This window comes from Euprymna scolopes, chromosome 10, assembly GCF_053919585.1.
Source record: "Euprymna scolopes isolate OS-2025 chromosome 10, ASM5391958v1, whole genome shotgun sequence".
NCBI classification, from domain to species: domain Eukaryota; kingdom Metazoa; phylum Mollusca; class Cephalopoda; order Sepiida; family Sepiolidae; genus Euprymna; species Euprymna scolopes.
The window spans coordinates 38,854,199-38,877,741 of record NC_136491.1 but is presented as its reverse complement, the minus strand read 5'-3'; the positions used below and the strand labels follow the sequence as shown (position 1 = coordinate 38,877,741).

Below are 23,543 nucleotides of genomic sequence, written 5' to 3'. Positions count from 1 at the left end.
TGATTGATTGCCTGCTCTAGTTGGGAACCCACTGCGGTGCGCCGGGAGAAAGCTTCACATGCCTCCCTGCCGTGACTAGGTCAATAATACATTGTAGTGTACATTGCACTGTAGAGAACCTACTGCTGATTTTATACAATTATTTTTATATATAACGGCTTGAATTAAAGTTTCAAATTCAAAAGTCAGGTATCATGGTTCAATTGTTCTTTAAACAAAAACATTCATTTCGAATACGCCCCTGTCTTATCAAATAACCTACTGCCTGGCCTTTCTGAGTGTGTGGTAATAAAACTTCTCAAATGCACTTGTGGTGCTTGGCTGTATAAGGTGTTAACTCTGGTTAAAATCGCCTATTCCTTCTTTCATCGGATTTTTTTCAATTATCAATACTTATTGGAGACATTCCAATACAAAACCTATATAAGAACACTGTTAAATACATAAAGTACATTTGTGTGAAATTTTATAAAAATCGGCCCAGACGTTTCGAAGTCCATAGAACTCTCACACACATACACACACACAGTTCCTTTTATATAATAGTAGATACATACATACATGATGATTGCAACGTCTTGTCAGACGAGTGCCACTCCCTCAGACATTTAAAATTCATGAGCCCAAATGTCTGAGGGAGTATCTATACAAATATGATGTTACATAGTCTTAGCTTTGTACAACAGCTAAGTCTCTCTCTCGGTTCAAAATGTTGAGATCCAGCAACAAGCAAGAGCAAGATAGCCAGCAACAAATTAAACTGCAGACCAGCTTAATGCGGGCACTGGTCTTCCGCTTTATGGTTTTTTAAATCAGAGATTTGCTTCTCCTAGAAAGGTTGCCTTCACCACGGCTTACGGGAGCCCTCTCTACCCCAATACACATATACACACACACACACACACACAAATATACATACATACATACATGCATACATACATGATGGCAGTAAATTCGTTTTCAAATATTGCCATTACTTGATATAGCATATATATAAAAAAAATATATATATATATAACTATATTTGCTAACTTCATTGAATGTTTTGCCGTTTTAGGCTACAGCCAGTCTTTTTGTTATCGAGATACACACTGATTGCAAAATGTGTATCTAATTTATATCAAGCAATGCCTGTGCTTGAGGCTTTTTATAGTGAGAAAAGACTTTGCACTGAAACAATCCCACTCTCTAAAAAACTGTCACATTGAACCAAAAAGAAGAACAAGTCAACATCATTGGAAGCAGCAGTCGCCGCAGGTTTTATATCAGAGTTTTCCTTCTCCTAGAGAGGTTGCCTTACATACATACATACATACATAATTACCGATTTTGGGTTTGTATTACTGTACACAGATTCGAAAATGTGTCAAAAAACAAATATATAACAAATAAATTTTATCAAAGGCAAGATAAGTTACTTTTCTACCAAACTGGATATATTTTTCGTGTTTTTATTCAATGTAACGTGTTTATTCAGCTCGAAAACTATACAGTGTTTACCGATATATTGGAAAATTCAAGATGGCGTCTGATTCTCTCTTTAACACGGTAAGTTTGGGAAAAGGTGTTATAAATAAAAAACCGGATAAAATACTGCTAAAAACTCGCTCAATATATGTTACCGTGACATAGGTTGACATATATTCGGCGGGTTTTTAATAGTATTTTGTATAGTTTTTCATTTATAACACCTTTTCCCAAACTTACCGTGTTAAAGAGAGAATCAGACGCCATCTTGAATTTTCCAATACATCGGTAAGCACTGTATGTTTTTCCAGCTGAATAAACATGTTACATTGAATAAAAACACAAAAAATATATCCAGTTTGGCAGAAAAGTAACTTATCTTGCCTTTGATAACATTTATTTGTTATATATTTGTTTTTTGACAACTTTTTCGAATCTATGTGTACAGTAATACAAACCCCCGATTTTTGTTTTGGATTAGTAGTACAAGTCGATGACACCTACTCTCTGTTTGTTTGTTTGTATTCATGATCATTTTTTTTGTTTTTGATGGATTTTCAGTCAGACTGCATAAATGAAAGCTTACAGCAGAAAGTGAAAAAGCTTGAGAAAGGTGTCAGACCAGAGCAACCTCCCCGAATAAACAGATATTCCAATAGGTAATTAAAAGTTTCTGAAATTTTGAGATAAGGATTGATTATTTGTATTATTTAGGTTCTTCTGGCTACTGTTCTCATCTTGAGTGTTATTTACATGTTTTGACCGATGTAACCTCCGACTTTCTTCATGTGCATTTTGCCAGACTTTTGTGGATAATTTATCAACACCCCTCCCTTTTTTTTTTTTTTTTTTTTTTTTTTTTTGATAATTTACTAGATTTCTCTATTGCAATGAAATTTTCAGCATTTATTCAATACGCTACCATCAAAAGTAATGGGAAAAAAATTATGCTTCACCAGTGATCGCACTTACTATTTATCTAAATATATTACTAAATTATGTGTATAAAACCATAAAATTATGTCAGCAATGTACTTTCTCATATCTAAATTTCTATTATAATTTCTGATGACAAAAAACAAAAAACAAAAAAAAACACCCACCATTGACTTTTATTCTTGAGTGGAGGACATTTTTACCAAATTCAACTGGTGGGATGAGTCTAACTTGCTATTTGCTTTCTGGCTTCCTTTCATAGCTTGAAATTACTTACCTCCAGCTAGGAAAAAGGCACGATTTTTACTGACTACATTTGCATGATAATGAGGAAGTACATGTTTAAGGCTGACACATCTATTGTATCATTCTTATATCATGTCCCTCCATGTAATGCATGTCCTCAATCCTCACTGGCCAGGTTTTACTTCTGTATATAACTCTTGAGAGGCTGTACTTGTATCCCATCTCCCTAAAAATCTGACAAACAGCAAAGTCCCACCCCTTCGTTGTAGATGCGAGAAAACTTTCTACTCTAATTGTTTCTTTCCTCAATCCATTTGCTTTTGGAATTCCCGCTTTACTCCCTGTTTCCCTATTATAGCAACATGCAGAAATTTAAATGTAAAGCGAACAAACATCTTGCTGCACAACTCCCCACTTAAGATGCCCCTATAAATATACCCCCTGACTTACAGTAGCTCCTTAGATCTTAGTGGCATTATGCCTCATTTGGAGTGAATATGAATTTAAAAAAAACAAAAAACAGAAGAAACTAAAGTTTTTCATTTTGCAGTAGAAGATAAAGATTTTGACATTTTCCAGTATGGCCAACAAAACGAAAAAAATTGTCAAAATACAAATATATAACAAATAAATGTTACTGTGACATTTATTGGATGGATTTCTATCAATATTTTGTTTAATTTTGAATTTTTGAGCAATTACCGAGACTGCTCAGATGACCAGCCATTTTTTTCTTGTTCTAACTTAATACTCAACACTACTTGTGTTTCAAATTAAATAAACACTTTCAAATAGGTTGAAACACATAAAACTTATCCAGGTAGGTAGAAGAGTAGTTTATCTTGCTTTTGGTAACATTTATTGGTTCTTCTTCGTTATATTAGCAATTCAAAAAGTTGAAATATTGAATTTCAAGTAAAACCAATGGTGTAATATGATAAGTCGTGAACCCAGGGATAGTTACTTGGTTTGTCGTATGAAGACATTTCTTGAACCTGTTGTTATGTCTTGGCACGGCAACCAACTCCCCAGATGTTAGATACAATCAAATGATAGGCACATCCCTTACATCAAAGGGGTCGATATGGCATCGGTTATAACTGGCTGGCATGAGTCTGGTCGTCGAGTCTTTGCTATGTTCTTATGGGCAGACATAAAGGATCTCTGCTGAAAAAAAAATGTTGTTGCTGCAGATAAAATGTGTGTATAAACAGCGGACAAAGGCAATTTTTTAATATAAAAGTATAATTATTTTATTTAACATTTAACACATGTGGACCGTATCCCCCAACGGCCGGCACAAAACTGCTATTGTGACAGTGTCATTGGATGTGATGACGACGACGACGACGACGATGGAGGAAAGAAAGAGCATTGTTAAGAAAGGTTGTTATGGCATTGATTTAATACACACAATTATTTGTGGATATAATGAATTTATAAAGAAGAAATCTGTTTTTGTCCATAATAATTAGGATTACACCCAACAGCTATTAAAAACATTAAGTGAAAAAGTTGACATCTTGGATTACAAAAATATCTCCAAAAAATGTCAGAAATGGCGCCTTTTGGCAATTTGACAAGTTTCATCTCAATGCCAACCTTGTTAAGAAAAACAGTTAACTTAATTCCTTGGAGTGATCGAATTTGTTTGTGAGTCACCTGAAATATAGGCCAGATATTATGAGTTTCTTTGGAAAAACAACATTACGTTGTGATTTGGCTTTCAAGCGCACTTGATGAGTGTTTTATTTTATTCAAATTAAAACAACGTTTCTATATGAACTCTCATTCTTGATGTTATTCTCGCGTTGCCTACGCACAATTCAAACATTTCAAAATACAACCACTGAAAACAACGCGCGGATCTTTACAAACAGACTTTTTTCTCCAACTTTACAACAGGCAAGGAAGAAGAAAAGGAAAAAAAAGAAAAAAACAATACACTGAAGATGGAGTGTACCTCTGAAATATATTTGTGATAAATTTCAAACAAGTAAAATGTTTATTTATTTTCTTAATATTACGTTGTGATTTGGCTTTCAAGCGCACTTGATGCGTATTTTATTTTATAACCAATTTATTTATTTTTTTACTGATAAGAAATAGCATTTGGGAAAGACTCTTGATCATGCAAATGAAGCAAGAGAAGGAAGGACCCTCCCACGTGAGTGATGGTGAAAGGTAGAGACCTAATGAAGGGTGTAGGCAATGGATCCTTCTGTTGAGAGTGGCGGTCAGAGATACAGATTTGAGGAAGAAGAAGAAAAGGAAAATTTTTTCAGAGCTTGAGACTTTAAAAAAACTGCCTGAGATTAGTTTACTGAGAATTGTGAAATGGAATTCTGTGGAGCGGGAGGTGAGGTCAAGCCCAACTGATTCTCAATATAATAAAAGGCAAAAATAGCCTCAAAGACACACTCTGCATGATCGCATGGGGGAACCATATCATTCAGAGAAAAGAAAACCCTTGACTTAAGTTTCACTTGGTTCTAAGCCACTGAATCCACACTGTGAAGAGAGAAACTCCCAGACTTAAGGTTGATCGCCCAAACTTTACTAATAGAAGCCACCAGTCCCTAAGCATTTGCATCTTGAGTCAGAAACTTATGAATGATCCTAGAGTTTTGTAACTTTCAGCGAATAATTATCTTGTTTTTCTTTTTATATATATACTAGTGGGGGGTACCCGACGTTTCCCGGGTGTTTGGAGGTGTCTGTGTTAAAAAAAACATTAAAAGAAAAAAAATTTTAGTAGGAAGGTAGGATTGAACCCCGAAGCCTTGACGCGAAAGTGGAAACGAAAGGAAAAAAAAGCCAGACACCTGACCGTCTCAGTCACGAGGGAAAGGAACTGATAAGGGTGTTAAGTGAAGGTTTATGAAGCGAAATAAACAGGTGCGAGAAAGTGGCGTGGTGTCTGACCTAGTTTTGCGCAGCAAGCCAGATTATTCGCTTTTCGAAGACGTGGCGAGCTGATAGAATTTGGGCTAATTGAATACACATGCGACCCCCATTGTTAAGTCGTAGTTATTATGATTTAGACGTGTATAAAAAGTTTTAAGGAGGAGCAAGCCGCCCGAGAATCACAGCAAAAAAAGCCTTTTGCAGACATACACAAAAAGCAAACATACATACATACACACGTTTTTACTTTTATATATATATATATATATATATATATATATATATATATATATATATATATATACAACAAGCCCAATTATTGACTTGTTATTCTTTTCTTCTTTTGGCTTGAAATGACCTTTACTTTCCAGTAGCGTCGAACTTGGGAGACCAGGGCTCAACGGATTGTGCACTCTCTCAAAAGCAACATGGAGAAAATTGATCCTCTCATCAACCAAGACTCTCATAAAAAGATCAGCCCAGTACCAGCGATAAAACGAGACCCTGAGCAGATAAATCTGGCGACCACTCGCTGGACATCGTTTGGAGAAACGGTGTATACTATGAGCGTCCGTCGTGTACGGAACCCAGGCTTTGATTGTTTTTAACAATACAATTTAATTCTTCTCTCATTTTTCAGAGAGAGAGACAGACAGACAGACAGAGATACATAACACTTGTTCATTGTTTAGTTTTTGATGATGAATTCTTTCGAATTCTGAGCTCTCAGCTTTCAGATCGTTTTGACACAACTCTCAGTCAAACCTGTTTGATATATTCGGACATTTTGAAAATCACACAGAGCCTGCATGATATGTGTATGCTTCCCTACAAATACAGAACAAGCCTGGCATTAGGTTGATTAATTATGCAGAAACCCCAGCTCTCACAAAAGGGAGCTTATTCATTATGCTACATTGGTATCTACATAATTGTCGCAGTACTGAACATATCCAAAAATTATGCTACATTGGTATCTACACAATTGTCGTAGTACTGAACATATCCAAAAATTATTAAAAACAATAAGGTAGGAAATTAATTATTAATGAAAATAGTTTTCAAAGACAATAAGCGAAAAAAAATGAAACTGGAGAGTTCGACTCGTAACAAAAGGGAGGTAAATATTTTCTAAAAATGGAAAATCTATGGCGAATTTAGCAAAACTTAATTTTCACTAATTTTCTCCAAAAACTGTTTTCATTAATAATTAATTCTTTAATTTATCGTTTTTCATAATTCTTGGATATTTTCATTAGTTCGACATTACAATTAAGTAGATACCATGGATTTTACTTAAAATTCAATATTTTGATTTTCGAATTTTGCTACAGTAACGAAGAAGAACTCGTTTATTTGTTATATATTTGTTTTTTTACCACTTTTTTTCTCCCCGTTTTTATAGAGTTACTGGAAAATGTGTAAAGATTTAAATATCTTTTTTGTTTCAAATTTTTCGCACGAATTTATTCATTTTTTTTTTTTTCTTCTCTTGGCTGCAGGTCAAACTATAACGATATGGAACATATGAAGAGACTTTGGGAAAAGAAAATCTCAATTTTACAAGAAAGGTAAGATGAAAATTGAATAAAACTCATAGAGGCCAAATTTGTTTGCTTTTCCCAACAAAAAAAAAAACATTGAATATTTTTTAACAACCATTACTTTTTAATTATTTACTTACTAGAAATTTTAGCTCGTTAAAAAACGGGCAAAAGTTATAGCCCATTTACTTAGAATTGGTGCTTTATGCCAAATTGATGGTTTAATATGGTCAGATTTGTGCTTATTTTTGCATTAAATACTAATCTCTATTAATCCCTGTGCATCACATGGATACCATAATACTTAGTTCACTGCACCACAAAGGTTCATACAAAATTCCAACTAGATCGGTCGAGTAGTTTCCAAGAAAGCCTATAGAGTAAATGTGGTATTGTGGTGACTAATTTCTATTTATCCTTAACTATGCATCGAATGAATACAGGTAACTAGAAAAAAGGCTCTCCCAATTGTGGTTCATCAGAAACTTGGTATTTGTGGGATTGTGGTTGTCTTACGCGCAATGTTTTATGCCTTGCTCAACCCATGTTTTCTCACTTTCACTCAGAAAATTCTGTTGTTAAATTTAACACTTGCTAAATAGTAACTCATTCATAACATTTGTGCTTTTATCCATTTTTTTTATTTCTTGGTACCCCGACAAAGGAGGGATTGGACCACGTAATTCACTCCCGTTTCGTCCATTCGTCTGTTTGCACTTTTCTCGATAACCATGGCTTGGATTTTATTTTGAAATTTTTGCACAAATATTAGTCATGGCGAAAGTAAATTTTTGCCAGAATGAGTTTTCTGGGATAGAATGTATAATAGTATTTTTATATAAAACCTAAAGTGATAAGCAATAAAAAGGTTCTTTTTGACCTTGTTTTTCTGTCATTTTCTGATGGCTATAAAATTTTTGTGTGGGAGTAGGGGTTAAATAGAGAAATACATAAAGCCGATGGTCAATGATGGTGGAAAGACTGAGAATGGTTGGTTTAAACCTTCCTGATGAAGGTTTTTGTATCAGCCGAAAATTAGAAATTTTAAATAAATGAATATTTGTTTAAAAAATAAAAATATTGAACTGGTTAGATCTTTTAGCCGTCATGTTTCTTCTTCTTCTTCTTCTTCTTCTTCTTCTTCTTCTTATTATTATTATTATTATTATTGGCTCACAATGAGCTTTCACACAGGTCATCAAAGATCTCATTGAAAAGAACCTGTGGTGTTTCCTGGAAATTGAGTAACAACAAGTCTTCCCAGATTTCCCGTACTCGCCACCTCTTTCGATAACATTTGCAAATAAATTTGCATTATTGCAACAGCTGGTTGCCATTGATTTCTCATTGGCAGCGGCCATTGGTCTTCACTGGAAGTTGAGTGGCAATAAGCCTCTCCAAGGTCCAAGTCCTTTTCACACTTATACAGCAGAGGTCTGATCAGTGCTCACTCCTCGGTCTTTCCTTCCTCCTTGACTACTTGGCTATTCGGTCTCATTCTTTTTTAAGGGGACAATTTCTCCCATTTTTTTTCAAAGTTTTCTGGGATTGTTCCTAGTGCTCCTACTATTATTAGTATTATTTTGATTTTCTTCATCTTCCATATCCCTTTCAGCTCTCTGGCTAGCTCGGTGTATTTGCTCTGTTTCTCCTTTTCATTGATATTCACTGTGGTCAGCTGGAACAGCAAAGTCTACCATTTGACAAGACTTTTCTTTCTTGTTAATTATTATGACATCCTGCCTTCTTGCTTAGATGGGTTTATCAATCTGTATGCCCATGTCCCATAGGACTTTGTGATACTTGTTTTCAAGTACTGTTGCCAGCTTATGTTTTTACCACTTGTCTGTGTGTTCGAGATGCAGTTGTTTGCATAATTCCCAGTGTACTGCCCTTCCCACTTGGTCGTGTCTGTTCTTGTATTCCTTTTGGCCAGTTTGCTGCATTCACTTATATAGTTTATCGTCTCGTCTCTTTGTCCACAGAGTCTGCATTTGCTGTTTTCTTGTGTTTTGTCAATCTTTGCTTTGATATGGTTGGTTCTTATCGAGTTATCTTGTTCTGCGGTTATTAGGGATTCAGTTTCTCAGCTTATGTGTCCTTTTCGCATCCATGTCCAAGTGTTTTCATTATTCTCATCTTTTATCATCTTTATGAATCTTCCGTGTAGTTGTTTTTCTTCCATTTTTCTTTTCTCGTCTTATCCTTTATCTGTTTTCTGTTGTGTTGATTTTCTCAGTGTTTCTCACTGCCATGATTATCCTTTCCGTGTTTTGCATTATGTATTTTTCAACTTCTTTTTTTTGTGTCATGCACACAGTTTTCTATACAAACTAGTCCTCTTCCGCCTTCTTTTCTTTTCACATAGAGTCAGTCAACATCATCCTTTGGGTGTAGGGCATTGTCCATGGTCATGAGTTTCCTGGTCTTCTGATCGAGATGTCTCAGTTCTTCTTTAGTCCACTCTATGAACGGTCCAGAGTATCTTACTAGTGATACTGCCCATATATTTATGCCTTTTATTAGGTTTCTGCTGTATAATTTGGTTTCTAGAAGTTTTCTTGTTCTCCTGAGGTATTCCTTTCCAATTCTCTCTTTGATGGTGTCTGCTTCCAGGACTCCCAGGTATTTATAAGTGTCTTGTTCTCCATTTGGTTGGGTAGTTCCATGCCCTCAATTGTTTCCAGTTTTCTCTTTCTTATAACTAATAGTGCGCCCTTTTCAATACCAAACTCCATCTGTATGTCCTGGCTGAAGATCCTGGTAGTGTTTATTTGTGTCTCTAGTTCTTTTTCGGTTCTTGCAAAAAGTTTCAGGTCGTCCATGTACATTAGGTGGTTCATTTTTTCCTCTGTATTAGAGAACTTGTATCCAGCTTGGCACTTTATCAGTATATTGTTCAGTGGTATCATGGCTATTATGGTGATAGTGAATCTTCCTGGAAGATGCCTCTTTATATGTTAATTTCTGTTATGTGTTGTCCTTCAGCTGTCAATTCCAGTCTCCACATTCTCATTGCGTTTTCTATTATGTTCATGATCCTGCTTGGTATTTTATACATTTTTAAACGTTCTATTATCAATGTTTGTGGGATCCTGTAGTATGCCTTTTAGTAGTCGATCCATGTCATGGCTAAATTCTTTTTCCTTTTTACCTCCTTTAGGATCTTTTGATCTATATATAGCAGGTCATGTGTTCCTCTCTTTCCTTTCTGGCATCCTTTCTGTTCCTCGGGGAGAAGTCCACGATTATTTAAGGAGTGATAGAGTTGTTCCTTTAGTTGTGCTGTTAATATTTTCCACATAGTGGGTAAGCATGTGATAGGCTTATAGTTGATAACGGTGGTTCCTTTCTATGTGTCCTTCTGTAGCAGAGTGGTTTTGCCTTATGTCATCCAATCTGTTAATATTATTATGATGATTATTATGATTATTATTATTATTATTATGATTATTATTACTTTTCTTTCTAGCATGCGCAGCCTCAGAAACGAAATGTATCTCCGTCAGAATCTTGAGAAGCAAGCGATCATGCTCCATCGTGCCAGCGTCAGTTATTCGGTGAGGAACCATAGAACAGAATTGACAGTTGTTCAAACATACTCAACACCAGTTATTTTTAATGGTTCTATCTGTCTGTCTGTCTGTCTGTCTGTCCCCCCCTCTCTCTCTCTCTCTCTCTCTCTCTCTCTCTCTCTCTCTCTCTCTCTCTCTCTCTCTCTCTCTGCCGGAAGTATGTATCCTAATATAATAAATAACGATATATGTTTTGAGTAAACATGTTTCCAGACACCAGTGTGGAAATTTAATTGCACAAAGGTAAAAGACTCTTTAAGACACGAAATTTGCAAAGCTAGAGTGAGATTTTTTTTGTTTAGCTCCTTACATCAAATGGCTTCATGCCTTGTCTAGAACTATTGAACCTATTTCCAATTGTTTACTGTGCAACTAATTGCAACTATTATTTCTCTTTTTTTTCTTTATGAATTCTTTTGATAGTGCCTTATAGAAATGTGAAGTTTGTAATTTATGTTATAAACAGACACAAAGCCTCTATTAGAATAACATTTATTTTGCAAGGAATTTTAATTTAACTTTAACTCCATGAGAACCTATAAAAATTTGTTGTCAAAATCGCTGGAAAAATGGTTGGATCACTTTACTGTTCCAGTAGGTATCTCACTGCCAATGCAACCCTCTCTCAGTATAAGAGCTAGTTACGTCCTACAATGGAGTATTGTTGCTATATCTGGGTACGAGCTGCTCAACGCACTCTATCCAACCTTGATATCGTTCAAAACCGGCTTCGTTGTCTTAAAATAGAAAAAGTAAAAAAATAAATAAAATAAACATCTAAACAATATACCAGTCTTTGCATTCTGACAGATCGATAAGCTATGCTATGTAATGTACAATTAAAATATGCTATGTAATGTACAATTAAAATATGCTATGTAATGTACAATTAAAATATGCTATGAAATGTACAATTAAAATATGCTATGTAGTGTACAATTAAAATATGCTATGTAATGTACAATTAAAATATGCTATGTAATGTACAATTAAGCTATGCTACGTAATGTACAATTAAAATATGCTACGTAATGTACAATTAAAATATTTCACGTCACTAATTTTCTTCTCTGAATGTTCAATCAACCACAACATCGTTAACTTCTCCGCCATTTGTAAGTCATGTTGACATTAGCATCATAGTTTTAGCTTTGTATTATTCTTGAGTAAGTTACACAATTGATTGTCATGGACGTCTTTGTAAGCAGTATATATATATATATATATATATATATATATATATATATATATATATATATATATATATATATATATATATATACACGCACACACTAGCAAGACCCTTGTACCGTCATTGCATGATGGAAGTATTTTAAAAAACTGATTACATATAATAATAGAAGATGTACCGAGACACAGGAATGGGTATGTTTGATCTGGCAGAACGATGGTTCATTAAAATTGTGGGGTCTACGTTCGCGCCTGGTCCACAAAGTATGGAAATAAAAAATTTAAAAATTAAGAAAAAACGTTTACAAGTGTTTTTGATATAGATGTACATAATAATACTTTGATAAGTATGTTTTAACTTAAATAGGGATGGTATAATAAAATTGTGGGGTCTGCGTTCGCGCCTGGCCTCTATAGAATAGAAATAGGGACAAACTATAATAAAGACTTTTTATATCTATCTGCGTAAGTATACTTTGATAATTATGTTTCAGTTTGAAGAAATATGGTATAATAAAATTATGGGGTGTTCGTTCGCACCTGACCTCCATAGAATGGAAATATGTCACAAAGTTTAACAAGATTTTTTAATATAGATCCACAGAATATTGTGATAAGTGTTTCAGTGTGAACAGGTATGGTTTTATAAATTATGGGGTTTATCTATTTTATTTTTACTTTCATCATATTTTGCTTTGGTTTTGATACCCCGAAATTCAACCCAAATTTACAACCCTTCCTTTTCATAACCTATCATACTTTCATAAATCAGAGTCCATTTTCTGTAGGCTGTTTTTGAACCCAGTCAACGACGGGTACTTTTGCTAGTATATATATATATATATATATATATATATATATATATATATATATATATATATATATATATGTGTGTGTGTGTGTGTCGCTTGATAAAACAACAATAACAAAATCTAAATTTATAAGCGATAAAAATAAACAGTATAATTAATCTAGGGATTATGGCCTAACGGTTAAGGCACCGGACTGTGGTAAACATGGTCTGAGGTTCGATCCCTAGAAACAGTTGAACTACGCTGACGAGAGGTAATGACCTCGAAACACGCGTGTATGTAGATTATTGTTTTAAAAATAATAAATAATAAAAATGTTATATACGTCCAAACAAATTAAAAGGGCGACTTTCTAAGTAAATAAAAAAAATAAAAATAAAAAAATGAGCTCCGAGGCGGAGCCAATATTAACCGTATGTATCGCTTGATAAAACAATAACAAAATATATATATATATATATATATATATATATATATATATATATATATATATATATATACACACACACACACTAGCAAGACCTGTGTACCGTCATTGCCCGGTGGAAGTATGCCCCCAACCTCCCTTGTAAAAAAAAAACAATTAAACTATGGTTGTTATTGGGAACCACTGCCGGTCCAATAAAATAGCAGGCACTGGCGCCCATGGGCAAAATGAATCTACCATTCTGAAGAAACAATGTCAGTATCTATAAATCCATTCTTCTTAACATGGGGATTTGATTATTACTGCAATTATTCTGTGCTTTCACCTAACATGTCAAATAAAAGTAGGGTAGTGTGACCTATTAGAGAGCAGGTGTTACTGTCTGCCTGTAATCTATAATGGAAATAAAAGAATGAACCAAAAATTAATTATAATCAAGTGCATTTATTCCGAAGGGAACATGTGTAACTAGGAAAAGAAAACACTACAGCGAACCTAAACAATGATTCCCGTAGCCTTTAATTTTTTCCAGCGATTCTCATCGAGTACAGGCTTAATTTTCAGATTAAAAAATAAATTTAAGGTATTATTTTTAATGACTGTAATAATCGGGGATCAATTTGTAATGATAACGTTCTAATAAATGGAACACACACTTTTTTTGCCACGTCAGTTGTTAATGCTGGCCCTAGCCATTAAATGTTTCCCTTTTCTGTTGTATACAATTTTCCCCAATGTATTTTAGTAATGTGAAAACTAAGCGTGTAATTTATGATAAGCGCCATAGAATTTTGATAAAAAATTTAAAAGGAAAAATCTAAATGCTAGTGGCAGCATTAACAACGGGAGTGGCCAAAAGTGGGTGTTCACTAAAGTAGAACATTATAATTCAAAATTTAAGCCCATAAGTTAAGCTGATAATTGTCTCAAGTGAAACATAAAAAAGTAAATGGTAGGGACAGCATTGTTCAAGTTCACCAATTCTTTTTTTTTTTTTTTTTTTTTTTTGTAATCTGAAAATTATGCCTATAATCGGTGATAATCATCAGAAAATAAAGTACAAAAAACTGAAAAAGGTGAAATCTAAATGCTAGTGGCAGCATTAACAACGGGAGTGGCCAAAAGTGGGTGTTCACTATAGTAGAACATTATAATTCAAAATTTAAGCCCATAAGTTAAGCTGATAATTGTCTCAAGTGAAACATAAAAAAGTAAATGGTAGGGACAGCATTGTTCAAGTTCACCAATTCTTTTTTTTTTTTTTTTTTTTTTTTGTAATCTGAAAATTATGCCTATAATCGGTGATAATCATCAGAAAATAAAGTACAAAAAACTGAAAAAGGTGAAATCTAAAGGCTAGGGTCAGCATTTTTCAGATTTGCCAAACAATGTCAAGGTGTATTTGAACAATTGGAACCCTCCCCCCCCCCCCCGCCTCATAACCAAAGTTGACTTTGTCATCTTTTTTCAACTGTTTGTGTGGATTATTATCAATTGGACCCTTGGCTACCAGGAATGGCTGTACTTGTAAGGATTTGGAAATGGAGTTTCCGTTTCACATGCAGCGTAAATATGAAAAAAAAAAAAAGCTATATATTTAAAGATTTGGAAGGGAAAATATTTTGTGTCAATGTTCTTTCATAATATGGTAGCTTAGTGTCCAGGCAATAATAGTTTGCAGAATTAGTTGAAAAAAATGCTGAAAAGGTAAAAATATGTAACGGGGTGCCAAATTGTTAGGTTGCACCCATGTTTGTATTACAGAATGTGTTGTATCAATAAAATAAAAAAAAAAACAAGAAAACTAACTTATGGGGTGTCTGTAGTGTGAAGTGTTTTCAATGGGATAAAAACACTAGCGAAAGGTTTAAATCGAGGGAAGCTGAAGGTATTGAGATTGGGGAAATCTTTTTAATCGGTTTTAGTTAAGAAATTTCGCTGCCAAGGGGTCAAAGTTCAACGATTTTACCTTTGAAAACTCTACCAAACTCCTCTGCCAATTTTGGGTCTAAACACTTGAAACTTTAGATGTAGATTACTTGGACATGGATAAAACTATTTATTTTAATTTGAGCCCAAAACAATAAATGTTAAGGAGTCAAAATATTGGTCAAAGTTTAAAAAATTTGACCTCTGCAATCTCTACCAAATTACTCAGTCAATTTTTTGTCTAAACATTTGAAATTTTACATAAAGTGTATTCAGACATAGGGCAAGTTTCTAATCGGTTTTTGGACGAAAATTTGGCTGCTAAGGGGTCAAAGTTCAAAAGATTTGACCTTTGCGTTCTCCAGCAAACTATTCAGCCAATTTGGGGTTTAAACATTTGAAATTTTAAATAAAAGGTATTCAGACATGCAGCAAGCTTTTAAATTAGTTTTGGGACGAAAATTTGGCTGTTAAGAGGTCAAAGTTGAAAGTTGACCTTTGCAGACTCTACCAAACTCCTCCGCCAATTTTGGGTCTAAACACTTTTTTTTAGATATAGGTTACCTGGACCTGAGTCAAACTTTTAAATATATATATACATATGCAACATGACATAGGACCTGAGCAAAGCCGTGCTGAACTGCTAGTTATATATATATATATATATATATATATATATATGTATGTATGTATGTATGTATGTATGTATATATGTATATATATATATATATATATATATAAATCCATCGCCTCTGTCGAAAGTTTTTGCAAGACATACATACATACATATATTTAAACAGACAGGTGAGATTTATATTATAGATGGTCCACTTTTTGATTTTTAATTAAATTGTGTATTGTTAAAATCGGTATAGGATTATTATATTTTTAGAATTTCAACATTTGAAATTCCATCATGATACCGGTTTTATATTTTCTGGTCCATTTTTAGGGAAGGCCTGAAACACCTGAAGAAACTTTCCAAGCAAGATTATTGGTAAGTTTAACTTTTCATCTTGAAAATAAAAAGCAAATCGAACAAAATCTTTAATAGGCTGCCATCGGTCATCTTAGTCAGGACAATCTGTTTCCCATGTAGCATGTCCCCCGCTCTCCATGTCGCTTATAGTTCAGAAGGAACTGCAAAGCTAATACAGTTTGGCACCAATACCGTTGCAGGAACTGGTAGAACAAAGTTGTACGTAATGCCAAACTGCTCCATTTTGTATTTTTCCTCAAGGTTTACTCCTGGAGCCTTTCTCATGAATAAATATTCTACAAAGCAGGGAAGGTTTGAAATCAGAGGTTAATTTTTTTCAGATTGACAAGCTTCACCTGCCCCGAAAAATTATTTACATTTAATAGTCTGTACAGTGAATGACCATACATATATATATATATATATATATATATATATATATATATATATATATATATATATATAAAGCTGAATGTCTGTGGGTGTATGTATATGTGTGTGTCTGGTCACGAATAGGCTCTTATATGGTCGACTATTATAGAAAACTGATCACATATAATGATAGAAGATGTATCGAGACACAGGAATGGGTATGTTTGATCTGGCTAAATGGTAGTTCATTAAAATTGTGGGGTCTGCGTTCGCGCCTAGTCCACAAAGTATGGAAATAAAAAATTTAAAAATGAAAAAAAACGTTTACAAGTGTTTTTGATATAGATGTATATAATAATACTTTGATAAGTATGTTTTAACTTAAATAGGGATGGTATAATAAAATTGTGGGGTCTGCGTTCACGCCAGGCCTCTATAGAATAGAAATAAGCACAAACTATAATAAAGACTTTTCATATCTATCTGCGTAAGTATACTTTGATAATTATGTTTCAGTTTGAAGAAATATGGTATAATAAAATTATTGGGTGCTCGTTCGCGCCTGACCTCCATAGAATGGAAATATGTCACAAAGTTTAACAAGGTTTTTTAATATAGATCCACAGAATATTGTGATAAGTGTTTCAGTGTGAACAGGTATGGTATAATAAATTATGGGGTTTATCTATTTTATTCTTACTTTCATTATATTTTGCTTTGGTTTTGATACTCCCAAATTCGAAGCTATCTCTTTACAACCCTTCCTTTTCATAACCTATCATACTTTCATAAATCAGAGTCCATTTTCTGTTGGCTGTTTTTGAACCCAGTCAACGACAGGTACTTTTGCTAGTATATATATATATATATATATATATATATTGAAGCACGTCTGATTGAAAACAACACAGTTATTCTTCTTTCCAATTTTTCTGGATATCTTTCCCATTCGCCGAGCGGCCTTTTTTATTTCAGCTGTCATGTTGTATAAAATGGCGCCCAAAGTTGTTGTTCAGCCATATTCTACTCAACCGCTTTCTATCAGTGCATCTGATTATCATCAGGAGCGCTTGTTGTTATCTTTTTCTTTTTCTTTCCCTTTGAGGCTTGGTGTATTTATAGTTTTTTTTTTTTTTAGTTATAAAGATGAGTGGAGGATGGTTAGAGGCGAATTATTTTTATTTTTAATTTCAATTTTTTATTTTATAGTTTATTTATTTAGTTTCTTGTTAGTTATTAAATAATGTTAGTATATTTTCCCCAGTGTTAAATAAGATCCGATTAAAAGGGGGCTGTAGTTTTTTGATAAGTATGGCTTCTAGTAATTTTAGTCGTCGTGTGCAATTGTTAAGGTATCGAATTTTAGTATTGTTTGTTAATATCTTTCTAATGTCGGACGACTGTAGGTTTTTTTATCATGGGATGTTAGGTGTTGTTTTATGCCGCTATTGTCAGCTAAATGATAGGTTAATCATCAGGAGAGTGTTGTTGTAGTTTGGCCTAAGTATGCATTGTATGAGGTTTTAGAGTGGGTTTGGAGACATTCTTCGAAGGGGCAAATAAATTCATGCACTACATTAGTTTGTTTTAGTGTGGTGTTAATTATGAAATTGAAGGTTTTAAATTTAGTATAATTTATTATTAGTTTAATCTTTTTGTTCTAGTCGGTGAGTCTGTTGTATTTTTTAATCAAGTTTGTTATTATTTTTTCATCTGTTTTGCAGTTAGTGTGTAGCTAGTTTTTATAGTATACTTTGATGGTGTCGTTTTTTGTTATGGTTAGGGCTTATGTTTTTATTGTGGAGTGAGTTTAAATAGAGTTTTATGTGCTTATCGACGATTTTATTGGGAAAATTATTGTTTATTAGGGTTTGTTTTATGTTTGTTAGTCCTTTGTAAAATATTTGTTGAGTTGATGCTATATTGTATGAGTGGTTAATCAAATTTTTTTATAAGGGCAGTTTTATATTTCTCTGGGCATTCACTATGGTAATTTAAGAGTATTGCATTATTCTTGGTAGGTTTTTTGTATGTTGAGGTTATGTATTTAGTGGGGTTACTTGAATCTACTAATATGTCAAGAAATGGTATTTTCTTATTTATGTTTGGGTTGTGTGTAAATTTGAGGATGGAGTGTGTTTCTAGGTTTAGTTTTAGTTTTTTAATGTCTTGTATGGATTCGGCTGCAATGACGATGTCATCGACATATCGGACATAGATAGTGGGTTTATAATCTGAGAAGATTCTGTTTCGAGGTGGAGCATATAGTATTCTGCGAATGTAGGGACTAGAGGTGATCCCAGTGAGATGCTATCAATTTGTATGTATGTTTTCCCATGAGGGTCAGTGAAGGGAACTTGTGTGGTACATTTTAATAGTAACTTTTTAAGGGTTTGGGGTTTTCAAGCTGGAGGGGTATTGTGTTGTGGTTGGATACTTGATTAATGATTATTTTAATTGTGTCATTTATAGGGACGTTAGTAAAGAGGTTTTCAGTGTCGAAGGATATGGTTATGCATTTGTGGGGGGAGTGTAATTTAAAAAAATATATATATATAATGATGATTATTTTAATTGTGTCATTTATAGGGACGTTAGTAAAGAGGTTTTCGGTATCAAAGGATACGGTTATGCATTTGTGAGGGGAGTGTAATTTAAAATATATATATATATATATAAATACACCAAGCCTCAAAGGGAAAGAAAAAGAAAAAGATAACAACAATCGCTCCTGATGATAATCGGATGCACCGATCAAAAGCGGTTGAGTAGAATATGGCTAAACAACAACTTTTGGGCGCCATTTTATACAACATGCCAGCTGAAATAAAAAAAATGCTCGGCGAATGGAAAAGATATCCAGAAAAATCCGAAAAAGAATAACTGTGTAGTGTTCAATCAGACGTGCTTGAATAATGACTTGCTGTCAAAATATACAAATATATACATATGCATATGTAATATTTTTATACAATATTTTATATGTAGGATATTTTTACTTGCGTCAGGCGGTCAGATGGTGTGTCCATGATGCTATATTTAAAAATGTCTTCCCTTCAGCAGGCATGTGTTCGACTTCAAATGGGCATGGTGGGTTTTATTGTAGATGAAGCGGACACACCACCTGACCGCCTGCCACAAGTAAGAACATCCTACATGTATAAATAAATAAATAAATAAATAAAATAAAAACATATGTATATATGTATAGTAATACATATACACTTGAATTGGATCAATAAAAGTGAAACTGCATAGCTGATTTCACCATGGTTATATCTTAAGTTGCTGCCACTTCAGCCTATCCGTCACACCTTTGCATTGTTCTACCTTCTATAAACTTCAATTTCTTCTTATATACACATTAAACAATGCTTCAAGCAAACTACTTTACCCTGTACCAGATTTGTTTAATGTTGTAATTGCTTTCATCATTTTTTTTCCTTTATTTGCACTTTTGATAACAAAATTTAAAAAAAATAAAAAAGTTTTTATTTTATTTGAAATTTAATAATATGCTTATGAAATAAATAAATAAAAGTTTTTTTCATTTAAAAAATAAAAGTCTTTTATTTGAATTAATATAATAAATATATGTTTTTATGAAAGTATAAAAATAAAATTATTGAAATCAAGATAACAAAATTTCGAACATAAAAAACGTATCCAATACATAATATTCCCCAAATACGGTAGAATCCCGGCATACGATAGCCCTACGATACGTTTTTTTTTTCAGTTTACGATGTGGAATACGATGTTTTTCCGGCCCCTGGTTACAGTGTTTCCCCCGCTTTACGGTGTTATTTATAATGGTATTTGATTATATACATGTGTATTATATATTGTACTGCATTCAGTTACTAAATTTAGTGTCGTATCCCAGGGTTCTACTGTAATTGTTTTCATCAATTTTTTTATTTTTATTTTTATGGTAACTTTTCATTTATTTACTTATGTTTATTTTTTTGTGATATTTTCTTTTACTTTTGTGATTTTTTTTTTTTAATTTCGTGGCTTTGATTTTCTTTCTGACGTTTTAATTTTTCTGGTGTCTGTTATTGTTTTGTTTTTATAATTTATTTATACTTTTGCGCGAGCCTTTTCTAGTCTCACACAAAAACATGCGTTCACATCTCAAGCTATATTACTTGTCATATACATACGCGCACACAAACATATGCGCGCACGTCCACACACGTACAAATATTCACGTTCGTGTACATACACTCACATTCACGTGTATATACACACACGCTAACGTACACACATGTACTCACACACGCACACACGTACGTACACAAGGGCAACGTCACTTCCCCTTTCAAAGCAAATCCACACATGCGCAAAAGACCACCAGAAACACCTATAAAAGAAAGAGCAATAATCGGTTTCTTCCCTTTTCCAACTTGTCTTCCCAGGTGGTTGGTCAGTGCACCAGCCACCGCCATTTCGGCAGGCGCGCGCACGCGCGTACCTCACGCCACTTGCTACTATGTGGGACAAAAAGCCAACAGACAGTACGTACACTTTATATGCTTTCTATCTCCATAAGCTGGATTGACATTCTCACTTTATTTCCCCTTCGTTTTGGTCCATCAACACAGACATGTGCGCGACTCTCTATTGAGCTTAACCCTCTCTTTCTACAGGCCGGCTTGCCACTTCGCGTTTCTCTATTGCATTCCCCTTGTCTTATATGCGCGTAGTCGTCAACAGCCGAATGAACATGTGTACACCCAAGACTTTCATTTCTCAACAGAAAATAAACGACATGTTTATTTTATTCCAGCATTTGAGTTCTTTGTTTCCTTCATTCAATTCGTTTCATTATTTTTTCTTGTAGCGAGCCAGGGTATTTATATCCTGGTCCGCAACACTTTTATTGCCAACTATTTCTACTCTTACTAATAATATTTGTTAAAAAATATTTCTTTAATATCTCTTTCAGCCTTCCGATGGAAATACGAGCGATCACCACTCTTCCAAGAGCAATACCACGTTGCCTATCAGACCAGATATTAACTACGAGTTATCAGCCGTTTTAGCTGCAAACGGTCAGCATTTAAAACGTCTTCTTTTTTTATATTCAAATCCTATCTTTTATGTTAGAAAAATAAGTTAAATGACGTATGTGTCATGGGATTACCGGATATACTTTAGCGTTCATCTGAACCGTGTCCCAATCTCACTATAATAGTAACAATAACACTAGTAATACAACACTTGTTGTAATATATTTAAATAAAAAGCAGATGACAAGTGATTTTTTCCAATCAATTTTAGATAGGAAAAGTATATAAGTTATTGAAGTTGTTCAGAAGTTCTGATACTAGTGTGATATAAAGAGTTCATATAGCTTTATTCTTGTTATTGTCAGGTGATATGTTCTGCTGAATATATTTAAGAATGTTGTTGTATTTCATTTCTTTTGTGTTGTACATAATAATATCCACGACTATAATTTTTCGTTTTCGTTTTTCTCCTTTTTTTTTTATTCAGGTTGGCGGAAACGGTGATTGGAAACCTTTTATAACTGTTCAGATAGAGAATAAAGAAAGGATTTGGCCATCTGACCAAGTTTGATGTCGGGGTTAATTTACGTATTTGAATTATAGAAGTAGCACTTGGTTGGTTTTTACAGTTGGCAATATATTTTCTTTTGTGTTTCTGAATTTTTGAGATTTAGGGATTGATTATTTTCATTATTGCCAGTCACCCACCCAGTGGTATTCACTCTAAGCGGGTTGAACTGACTTTCTCTCAAGGAGGAAGTGTCTAGGAAATATCAAATTCACAAACGATCACCAGTCACATACATATCCCCATTAGAGAAGATGACAAGGTTATGTTTTTGCAGTTCTTGCAGGAAGATATTGATGCCTTCCTACATACAGCACCTGGTATTCCCCAATTTTTTTTTAGGCGGTGGTCACCACTTATCAAGGCCCGGAAGCCACTCAGGGATAAGGGTTATTGCAAGTACAGTACGTTAGTGTGGAGATTTGATGAAGTGTTTACTTAAGGGGGCGGTTCATTAGGAATTTGTTAACGTTGGACTTGAAGACATCAAAGTTGTAGTCAGGTGGGAAGCAGGCAGACGGAACAGAGTTCCACATGCATGCAGTTCTAAGAAAGAAGCTTTGTTCATGGAATCCGCGTTTTGATTTAGGCACAGATAAAGAGTGAGGGAAATTTTTCACAGTGGATTCAGCTAGACGGGTGTTTTTCGTGAAAGATTGGCGAGGGGGGACCAGAGATTGGAGTTCAGACAAGCATATGCCATGGAAATAACGATAAAATGGTCATCCATCTGGTACTGACCAGGTTCAACATTGCTTAACTTCAGTGATTTAACAAGAACTGGTGTGTCAATGTGATTATTATCAATGGGATTATGTAGACACTCATCTTGAGTGCTATTTTCACAACATCTCAGCTGATGTAACCTCTAACCTTCTTCAGTTGTATCTTATCGAATTCAGAAATCTTTCTGTTGAACTCAGGAATGTGCAGAGAATTTCAAACAGAAGCCTTTATTTAATTTACTAGAATAGCATGCTTTTGTTCTGTAAGTCATGGTTTCTGAAAGAAGTTATTTCGATATTGAAATGTATTTCTTATGTTTACCACAATTCTGGCTAATGAACAAACAGATAAAGTACCCCTTATATTATGAGTGAACTAGACCCTCTGGGCGTAGACAGTTTATTTAGTACATATATATATATATATATATATATATATATATATATATATATATATATATATATATATATATATACAGTGATGATCATATTTATTGGCACGGTAAAATAAAAGTTAAATTTTGTCTAATAAATTCTAAAAAAGGGATTAAATTAAAGAAAATAACAAAGTATATTATGCATTTTTAACTGGCCTTTCCGATGCAGCAATCGGATTTTAGAAAAAATAAATAACAAAGGAACAACAAACATAATTGCAAAAAACCCTTGTTCAAAATTATTGGCACGGCTTTGTTTTTCTTTTAGTATCAGTATAATATCAATCAATTTCCGGTTTACGTGCTTTCTGAACTTTTTTTATAGCCATATTATGCTTGTTTAACGCTAATTCAGTGAATAATTTTTTTCAGATAATTTTTAGATAGCGATTTATTTAAACTATTATAAGTGA

General features: G+C 33.7%; 1 protein-coding gene across 2 annotated transcripts in view; it reads left to right on the top strand.

The window, feature by feature from the left end:
- Nucleotides 1-21,965, top strand: part of LOC145285929 (uncharacterized) — a 105,354-nt gene extending 83,389 nt beyond the window's left edge. For both annotated transcript variants that reach the window (XM_080134432.1, XM_080134431.1), the window contains 6 exons: nucleotides 2,029-2,126; nucleotides 7,059-7,127; nucleotides 10,573-10,660; nucleotides 15,987-16,031; nucleotides 21,337-21,442; nucleotides 21,888-21,965. In XM_080134432.1, the coding sequence (XP_079990558.1) occupies nucleotides 2,029-2,126; nucleotides 7,059-7,127; nucleotides 10,573-10,660; nucleotides 15,987-16,031; nucleotides 21,337-21,442; nucleotides 21,888-21,904 (423 nt within the window). In that variant the 3' untranslated portion in view covers nucleotides 21,905-21,965. The remainder of the gene's footprint in view (nucleotides 1-2,028; nucleotides 2,127-7,058; nucleotides 7,128-10,572; nucleotides 10,661-15,986; nucleotides 16,032-21,336; nucleotides 21,443-21,887) is intronic.
- The last annotated feature ends 1,578 nt before the right edge of the window (nucleotides 21,966-23,543 follow it).